We start from the raw sequence: 10,939 nt of genomic DNA on the forward strand, positions 1-10,939 counted from the left end.
TTGCGAGAAGCCATTCTATCAGCAGGCTTGGAAACGAGTCGAGACAGATGTGCTATCAGACGTCAGATAGTTCTAGGTAGACTACTATGAGTGTATTACTGCCATACATCGGCAAACGTACAATAGTTTGGCAACTGAACCGACTGATTTCTGAAACACAAATTGGCAATAGGCGTAGTATCTAAGCCAATTAACAGTGCCTTGTAAATACATTATTGAAGCAGCTGAAATATAAGACGCGGATATGCGACACCTAGCGCACTCGTCTGATTTATTACGGGCTTCCAGGAAGTACTGGTATTGACATCACTACAGTTCAGCAATACAACCATGACAATGCATGCATTCAAAATCTTCTTGACTACTCGCGGAGCAACTTAAAGCCTTCGCCAGTTCGAGAACCTCTTCCTTCTTCCCTGAACGATATGAGAAGCGACGCCTGCACTGTATAATAGGTGCTCCGGAAATAAACTGTGTGTGTGTGTGTGTGTGTGTGTGTGTGTGTGTGTGTGTTCATAATTGTAATAATTCAATATACACCTTATCAGCAATCAGTATGTATTCTTCTAATGTCACACAATAAAATAACTGTATGTGAATAAAGTTTAAATATCAACACCTTTGTTATGCATACCGTGGCGCGTACGCAAGCGTTCCTGACTACACTGTTAAAAGCACGATTTTGCTATGGATGTTACGGGTGGCACTTCTGTTTAGAAAAAAAAAAATTGCAGACAACAAAATTTACTCTCTGCCCAGTCGATCATGATTAAGTGTAATGTCCAAGATTTACTGATTTTTCAGAAGCCATACAATCATATGTGAAGAATGCCTAGTGTGTCATTCAAAACGATTCATTCTCTTTGTTACTTGTAGTACTCTAAGGCATCATGTTGTAAGAATTTGAATTAATAGCCTTTGTGACATTTTTGAGAACTTATGACTTCAAATAATAATAATAATAATAATAATAATAATAATAATAATAATAATAATAATAATAATAATAATTTAACAACAACAACAACAACAACAACAACAACAACACAGCACAAAACTCACCAAAACGAATACATCCACTGGGTCGTCATAGGGTTTGGTATCCATGGTGAGCAAGATGACTCGGAAGTTCACTGGATATTGGGTCAGGTCACAGAGTTGAAAGGGCGATGCAGTGGACGAGAGAAGGTTGGAACAGTCATTAGCTTTAACACATGTGGGAGGGAACATAATAAGCATGGTAAAGACAACATATATAACGAGGCAAAAGGACTTAACATGCAAGCAGCTTCAGCCGTGTTCGTAAAGCTATAAAGCAATTTCAGGAAGCAAAGCTGGAAGTAAGATAAAGCGGAAAGTATATAGGAAATGATACTATGAAGAGCAAGATACAGAACAGCGTCAATTTTTTTTTTTTTTTTTATAAAGTAACACAAGCGAGAGACAATATTAAAAGACATTATGAACAAGTGGATGAATATTTTTTGGAGAATAGGGAAGTGTAATACCCAAGTGCAAGACATATCACAAAATAGAATGCTTTCATTGCCGATATACGTAAATAATATGGGTTGGGTACACTTTTCGTTCAAAACTGAACAAAAAAAAAAAAGTAAATAAATAAACAAATGAAAATAATATAGAATAAATAAATAAAAATAAATCAATAAATACATAAAATAAAGTAAAATAGAATAAATTAATTAATAAGAAGACATCTCTTGTTTAGTATTGCACTGTAGCGAGTATCAAGGAGAGACCCATGCAGCACAGATTATATTCCTTTCATGCAAATACACTGATATACATGCATGCCCACTCAGTGCACGTGCCACTCCGCAACCCACCGGTCTGGCCTCCATTGTAAGACGGCCGGCTGGTTTGGACAAGGATGGTGAGGAAGCGTCTGGAGAAATACAATTGTGTGTCATTGGTGAATACGGTGCCGCCAGCAGTGCCCGGAATGTTGCCCTCCACGTGAAGACGGTAGTCCCCTCCGACAGTGCTCTTGGGAATCTGAAACACACGGGTGCGATAATTAGTTTAACTAGTTAAGTAGGTAACTGTATCTCTATCTATGGCTAAATGTGCACCTCTGAGGAATTTCCGGTGATGGTAATGTCATTTAGGTATAAATATTGGTTTTAAGATACCCAAAGAAAATTCTCATCTATTTACAAGAAAATACTTCTCCCTCTTTTGCAGTGACATTCAACTTTCATCTCTCCCATAAACTGAACATATCTGGATTATCCTTTTCTAAAAAAGAAAAAAAAAATCAACAGGAAATTTCACACCTCAACTCCAGCAAAATCCCATGAAGTGTTGTGTCGTGTATGTTAACTTTTTTCCTCAAAAATGGTAGCTATAGTTTTCGCCTCATCAACTCCCTTTTATCTGTCTTCAGTCTCTCACTAATGTCTTCAGTCTCTTACTACTGCTATTTCCATGTTTACTGTACTCTCTACCTTCATGCCTCCCCCTCCCTCCCGCTCATGGAGGCAGGATTCCTCCGAGCTCTCGTGGCCTCTCTGCACGAGACCTACTTAATCTCACCCTTAAGCTGTCCATCTCAGTAATGCAAATCTTCAGCAGTGCCTTCACTCTTTCATCCCTTTCACTGTTACCAGTAAACTGGTAACTATATCATAATAATTTTTCTCATCCTACAGTTGGCGTAGTCATATCAAACAGCCTATTTATTGCCTAAAGATGTATTGCTGTTTGAAATCCACTTGTTCTTGTATTCACCTTTAATGACAGGAACAGATCAGATCTTTATGGTCAACAATAGGAAGATTACACATGTAGGATTCAGACTCTTGCTTCCAGTACAATGCTACCCTAAATGTATTTCTTGTTATTAGCATACAGACATGCATCATCATTTTTGTCCACAATAATTCTTTACAAAAAGATATGGAAGGAAGCGCAGCAACAACAGAGGGAGACCTTCATTTTGGGTTGACATTTCATATGTATCTTCCAATCTTCACTTCATTATTATCTCATAAAACATCTCATCAAACGTTTAAGTGCCCTTTGATTAGCATTGATTGGTATCAGCATTTCGGTACAACTAATGGTATTTGAGAAAATGGAAACATGAAAACGTGTAACATCACTACATAATCTCGATCCGCCCATGCAGTATTTTTTTCAGTAACATTTTTCAACACGTCTGGGGTGTTGTCAACAAACTATGTTTTCCACTTCTAAATAAGAACAAAAACTCATTGCTTGAAAAGAGTAAAGAGTTACATTGCAAACACTTTATAAAAGTTCTGCAGACAAGAAACGTAATATATAAAGAATAAGAATGTACTCAAATAAACAATAATGATACATCAAGGGTGTCTCCTTCACGTACATTCCGTTAATTCTAACGATTTCTTTATTGAATAAAAAACGACTGAAGGTAGACGCTCGCAATTATTTAACAAGGTTCATTAGGGAAGAGTATCATGTCTTATATTCCTATTGTCAGCACTCAATATTCAAAACCAAGGTTGCGTGTGTAGGGATGAGACGTATTCTGCTTATTCCTATGCGACAGATGATACCCATGTTTCGGTACATCTCTTAGAATTTGCATGAAGGCAATGACACGCATCTTGAAAACGCACATATATAGATACGAGAGTATATTTATAGAAGGCCAGGTGCTGTATACAATGTCACATGGCACGAGCACGATGCGAGGCCATCCATTCTCTTCGTCGTTGTTTTGAACCACTCAGTGTCATGTTGTCAGATCATTTATAACTTTACTCATAATATTAATTCCTTTTTAATCCAGAATAAAACTAATGAACCAGAATATATACTTATATTTTTGTACAGAAGAGATTTACTTTTCCATGTGTGTGTGTGCTAATCCTTTCAATATATATATATATATATATATATATATATATATATATATATATATATATATATATATATATATATATATATATATATATATATATATATTATTCAGCAGTTTCAATCAAGAGCTGACAATTTAGCTTCGAAAGTTCATCTTGTACACGTTGAAATCAAAGAAACAAAACTTTTTTTTTTTCACAAATGGTATGGTGCTGCAGAAATAATGGCTGATAACGTCTTCACTTGAAGATTTTACTGCGAATAAAGAGAATGTGCATATCGCGGCCAGCCCGATAGAACAGACGTATGAACACAACTTTGTGTTTATTTCTAAATGTTCAATCTGTTCACACCATTGACTCGAAATTGAGAGGGAATAGGCAAAGAAAATAACATGTACCAAACAAGAAAATGGAATTTTGTCCACTTAGGGAATAAAATGAAAGATGATTTGAATGTGGTGCGAGTAAAGAAGGACAGCTATGAGATGAAGGCGATGAGCCGGATGGGAATCTTGAAGATCTAAAGGCAGACAGTAATAAGTGGAGAGAGGGTGTGATGAGGGAGATGATGAGTGGGTGTGGGGCGGCTGGAATAAAGCTTACGAGAGTCAAGACGACGATGGCGGAATAAATTATTATTTCTTATTATATAATGTACTATCACATAATAAGAAAAGTGAGACGATTGTGTATAGAGGAGAGGAAGAGCATCGTGTGTGTGTGTGTGTGTGTGTGTGTGTTTCACAATGGCCCCCAGGATCACATGGTGTACTAGTGATCGCCAGCTTTATCCTTCAGGAGAGGAATTTAAACTTATATGGTCAGACTTATGGGTACGACAGAGACCCTTCACCTCGCTCAAGGACAGGCCTGCTTGTTCACCAGTGACAACCTTTCTGAACATTTGAGCGGAGGCGAACCTCAGTCTCTCTTGTGACATGAGGGGACTTTACCATGGAGCCAGCGAGCAGAGAGAGAGAGAGAGAGAGAGAGAGAGAGAGAGAGAGAGAGAGAGAGAGAGAGAGAGAGAGAGAGAGAGAGAGAGAGAGAGAGATTGATACTGTCATTGACTGGCTGGCTGACTGATTGATTGACTAACTGACTGCATGATTGTCTGACTGACTGATTGGCTTATAGACAAGACTGACTAACTGACTGATAGACAAGAATGACTGAATGACTGATGGACAAGACTGACTGACTGACATACACAAGACTGACTGACTGGCTGATACACAAGACTGACTGACTGATAGACAAGAATGACTGTCAGACTGGCTGATACACAAGACTGACTGACTGACTGATAGACAGGACTGACTGACTGACTGATAGACAAGACTGAATGAATGACTGACAGACAAGACTGAATGGATGACTGACTAATAGACAGACTGACTGATAGACTGACTGATTGATTGACTGATTGACTGATTGACTGATTGACTGATTGGTTGACTAATTGATTAACGGATGGTCAACGAATCTCTTCATGTCAAAATTTAACAAATATCCTTCCCCATTTTGTATGCCTCTGTTCTTTCCTTGCTCTTAACCACAAGGTCTTTAGTATTCCCCGATAAACACGCACGGATGAATGAATCTCTCTCTCTCTCTCTCTCTCTCTCTCTCTCTCTCTCTCTCTCTCTCTCTCTCTCTTACAATATAAAGAAGTTCAGCCTGTCCATCTTTCCTCATAAGACTTCCTTCATTTATAAAGTAGTGATACAAATATTGATTGCACTCTGTTCTTCATTTCTTTTCATATCTTACTCATGCGTCACAGAGTTTCATAAAATTTTGGTAACACTACTTTTATAAAAGAGAGAGAGAGAGAGAGAGAGAGAGAGAGAGAGAGAGAGAGAGAGAGAGAGAGAGAGAGAGAGAGAGAGAGAGAGAGAGAGAGAGAGATTCGTTGACAATCAATTAATGAATCAGTCAGTCAATCAGTCAATCAAACAGTCAGTCGGTCAATAAGTCTGCCTATCAGTCAGTCAGTCAGTCAGACAACCAATTAGTCAGTTAGTCAATCATTCAATGAATCAATCAGTCAGCCAGCCAATCAATGACATTATCTCTCTCTCTCTCTCTCTCTCTCTCTCTCTCTCTCTCTCTCTCTCTCTCTCTCTCTCTCTCTCTCTCTCTCTCTCTCTCTCTGCTCGCTGGCTCCATGGCAAAGTCTCCTCATGTCACAAGACAGACTGAGGTTCGCCTCCGCTCAAACGTACAGAAAGGTTGTCACTGGTGAGCAAGCAGGCCTGTCCTTGAGCGAGGTGAAGGGCCTCTGTCGTACCTAAAACTCTACTCTGTCCTTCATTTCTTTCCATACCTTTCTCACGCGTCACAGATATTCACATTATCGATATACGTAATACCCATTGCCTTTATTTTTCTACAGACAGATTTATAGAACACCACTTGCTACTTATTTCGAGAAGCTTTACACTCAATTTCTTATGTACATATGGTTTTGTGTATGTGATGGGTGAGTGCAAGGAGGTGTTTGTGTCATTGACTGTACGCGGACACCAAGCTTTAATATTACTCCTGCATCTTCGTTCACACGTGATTTCATGAGCTGCCTACGCTTCAGATGCACGAAGGACGCCAAAGCACCAATGGAAAATATCTGTTTGTGCTGCATAGTAACATCGCTCCCTCGCCAACATTGGGCCAAGGTGAGGAAACTGGTTCTCACAGATGCCTTGCAAGAGGAGCTCGGAGTGTTTTGTTTATTAATGCAAGACGGACGTGGGCGACTCATGAAAGAAATAAAAACATGTAAGAACGAAGATACCACCTTGAGTACGTAATTAGTAAAGTTGGGTATCCACGTACAGTATACACACACACACACACACACCAGAACATATTAAATACATACAAACAAGAGCTAAACTTGGTGCTCTGTAACAGGGGTTCTCGACCAGGGGGGGAATTTTCATGGGGAGGGAAGGGAATGGGACCACAGATTGGCAAACTCAAACTGTTAGAATGTTGGTCTTTTAATTGCCTTTGAGCTCCTCAGGGCGGCACAAAATTCAGTATGTATCGGTTACCTATCAAACCGTTCACCACAGTCTCCTGAACCGTAAGGATTCAGGAGATTACCGATAGACAGGGCTGTCACAAAGGAAAGACGTAGGCGCCACCGAGTGGTCCGTCTGCAAGCATTCTTACGAAGAAGGCTTACGCTTTGCTTAGAGTCCTAGACAATTTACAATAGCGTGGTATTGTTGAGATTTTTGTTCATTGCATCATGCTTCAGTTTGGTCTGTTAATTAATTCATTATAAATATAAAAAAAACTATTTTACTTTTATTCAAGTTTTATAAATCCATCAGCATTTTCAATTGGCATTTAATTTGTAAGACTCCACCAAAAAAAATAACCCATGTAAAATTTGTAGATGAATGTATGTACTAATATGGAAAAAAATAAAGGATTTTCAGTATCATATCCATATTATTTGGAATGCACTTTTTGAGGCAGACAATCTTGGAAAGGAGGGGAGGAATGACATTCTGACATGGTGAAAGGGCTGCATGGGGAAAAACAAGGTTGAGAACCACTGCTCTATGAATTCGTTATTAGGCGAATGAAAATAAGGAATATTATTACTGAGATTGAGAACGTATGTGAGCAAGAGGAAAATGAGACAATATTGAGTGAAGCAGTGAATGACAGATTGCAATCAATATTTATATCTGGAGGAGTTCGTAGGTAAAGGATTAGAGACAAAGAGAGAGAGAGAGAGAGAGAGAGAGAGAGGAGAGAGAGAGAGAGAGAGAGAGAGAGAGAGAGAGGAGAGAGAGAGAGAGGAGAGAGAGAGAGAGAGAGAGTTATTAACGTTAATGTAGGGATCTGAAAAGATCTTATGGTCAAGGTTAACAGAAGAAAAAGAGGCGCCAACTGAATGAGAAAGGACATGTGTGACGCATTATGATGTAAGGAAACTGACTGTCCTCGCAACAAAAACACAAAGGTTGGTAAACATATTTATAAAAGAAATACGCAAAAAAAAAAAAAAAAAAATCCATAATCACCAGGAACACTGTACCTGAAATATAACACCATAATGTCATTATTGATATGGACATAAAGAGTCTGCAAAGGCCAGACAGTCTAATCAATGCAGCTGCTGTAGCTAATTTCATGTCATTATTTTATTATCCTCGAACATAAATCCATCTAATCTTTTCTTAAACTTCCTGAAATACTCGCAGTTACTGTCATGACGGCTTATCTGCTGTTTCTTACATACTTCAAGCTTTTTAGTCCTATTAACTTCGCAGTTCTACACCTTAACAATACAAGAACAAGCAGTATTGAACCAAATTAATTAATCCTCCGTCCACCGTCTTCCTCTCTCACCTGCAGCAGTAGAGTTTCTGGGTAGTCCCTGGTGATGACATTGCTGGCACCGGTGATTTCCTCCCCGTCCCTCATGATGGTGGCGGCGCACCTCCACGGGATAGTCCAGCCTCAAGATGGTCACCACGCAGCGATACAAGGCGCCAGGTCGGACAGTTTGGGGCGCCACGACCATGTGAGTTCTGAAAACCAATAGAAGGGCTCCATCATTCCATTCTTTGCATTTACCCATCATATCGATATACTTTGCTTACCATTTCTACTTCCTTTCATTTTTTTTTTCCTTTTCTTCCTTTTATTTGTAAGAAGATGTGTGTGTGTGTGTGTGTGTGTGTGTGTGTGTGTGTGTGTGTGTGTGTGTGTGTGTGTGTGTGGGGTGTGGGTGTGCGTGTAGGCAATAGCATATTAGCATGGATCGGCTACACAGAAAGTAATGGAAGTTGGTGACACACGTATGCATGTATTTAAATGATTCCATGCTGCCGCCAACTCTTGCGCGCCACATAACACGTACCGCGTTTACAGCATCAACAACTGAATGTACTAGTGTATAGGTGGATGTGCCGAAGGTTACTCAAATCCTGGTTCCTTCATAAAACGAGTCGGTATATATGATTTTGCACGTCAGGTATGGTTAAGAAATGTGACTGTAGTATTCTTAGTGACTAAAAGGAAGTGACGAAGGAATAGACATTAGCCCCATAAATAAATTAAAGTAATATAAACTTTTTTTTTTCTGGATTATATGTGACAAATTCAAGTGATTATCAAATGACTCACATTACCACAAAAGAAAAAAATGGGCTTAGAATTATATTGAATTACGATCCATCATTCTCATCACACTTGCATCTTGTACAATCAAAATACAATGACCCCAATATAAACCTGCGTGGTGAAAATGAACACCCACACAGTGACGACAATCAAAGAATCAAGGCATGAACGATACACATTGAGAATCAGAGCATTTCCCCGGTAGGAGGACGCAGTGGTACCCGGCCCGGCATCATCGGTAATAATGTCACCTGAACACCAAGCAACTTTTGCCGCAGACCAACAGATCCTCAGCTCCTTTGGCAAAGAAGTCAGCTAGAACTCAAGGTTTCGTCCCCAAATCTGATCAGTTAGGGTATGGAGGAGGAGGAGGAGAAGAAGAAGAAGAAGAAGAAGAAGAAGAAGAAGAAGAAGAAGAAGAAGAAGAAGAAGAAGAGGAGGAGGAGGAGGAGGGAGGAGGGAGGAGGAGGAGGAGGAGGAGGAGGAGAACAAGAACAAGAACAAGAACAAGGAGAGGAGGGGGGGAAGGAAGAGGAGGAGGAGGAGGAGGAGGAGGAGGAGGAGGAGGAGGAGGAGGAGGAGGAGGAGGAGGAGAGGAGAGGAGAGGAGGAGGAGGAGGAGGAGAGAAGAGAAGAGAAGAGAAGAGAAGAGAAGAGAAGAGAAGAGAAGAGAAGAAAAAAGAAGAGAAGAGAAGAGAAGAGGAGGAAAAGGAGGAGAGAGGAAGGGAGAGAGAGAGAGAGAGAGAGAGAGAGAGAGAGAGAGAGAGAGAGAGAGAGAGAGAGAGAGAGGGAGGGAGGGGGAGAGACAATTGAGAAACTTGATAATCAGATAAGAACGATTCTGTAAGGAACACTATACCTGGCGTGGCATGTTAAATAACCAATAGAAGGTTACTCTGAGTACACGGGGTAAGTGTGAACAGGAACGGCACGCCACGCTCCGGCACCTCATTATATCATGTCATGTTCAAGAGCATTTTTCATCTTGCTGCTTCACCGCCCCACACATGAGGAGATGAAGGCGACCAGACCTCTAATGTCATGGACTGATGGGAGGAGGAACGTGAGAGAAAAGGGGAGAAGTGGTGGAGGGGAAGGGGGGTAGGAAGAAAAACAAGGGCGTGATGGGGTAGGGCCCAAGAATCGGAAAAGGACGATTTCTGCCCTTGTGCGAGATCGTCCTCACCTTGGCCTTTCCCTACGATACGCCTTGATTTTACTAATTCGCTCTCGTGGTGTGGATGAATTACTCTCTCTCTCTCTCTCTCTCCTCTCTCTCCTCTCTCTCTCTCTCTCTCTCTCTCTTCTCTCTCTCTGGTCGTCTTGGCTAGTTTCTGTACCTTCTCTTTACATCATATACTACTGAAACATTTATTATGTGGATTTTTTGAGCAATAATTATTAGTTTTTCCCACCACCGGATAATTCAGTGTGTATAACACATCTCTTTCGTGTCCATCACTAATTTTTGTCCTGTTTACCTTACTATACATTGTTTTATCAAGTCTGGTAGTAATTTTGTTGCTTGAGGACACATGGATAAGAAAAAAATTGTACTGGATAATGCTGTCATTTACTGATAGGTCAACGTATTCCTGTCTCCCAGTGCTATACTATGGCGGGAGTCATAACAAGTCATAACCGACTACTGTTCGGTCCCACTAACCCTGAACTGTTGATGGACAAAGGTGCATTTCCTTTCCCATTGGCTGATCCACTGGTAAATCGGCTGTTTTTTGTAAACAAAGTTGGGCTCTCTAAATCATGAGCATATATCTTCTCCATCCTTAGAAAATAATTTGATGTCTTACAACTAAAGTAATTTTTAGTAGAAATAAAGCAAAACATTTGAAACAAAAACGATAATACGTAAACTACCCAGGGAACGACAGCATCAGTCAACTTGCTTGTTGTCAG

General features: G+C 40.0%; 1 protein-coding gene across 1 annotated transcript in view; it reads right to left on the minus strand.

Annotated features, from left to right (window-relative positions):
* The window catches only part of LOC135114395 (CD109 antigen-like), a 31,527-nt gene that overhangs the window by 19,294 nt on the left and 1,294 nt on the right, over positions 1-10,939 (minus strand). The window contains 4 exon segments of the mRNA XM_064030297.1: positions 1,063-1,133; positions 1,848-2,016; positions 8,247-8,330; positions 8,332-8,428. Coding sequence (XP_063886367.1) covers positions 1,063-1,133; positions 1,848-2,016; positions 8,247-8,330; positions 8,332-8,428 — 421 coding nt within the window.

This window comes from Scylla paramamosain, chromosome 27 (genome assembly GCF_035594125.1).
Source record: "Scylla paramamosain isolate STU-SP2022 chromosome 27, ASM3559412v1, whole genome shotgun sequence".
NCBI lineage: Eukaryota > Metazoa > Arthropoda > Malacostraca > Decapoda > Portunidae > Scylla > Scylla paramamosain.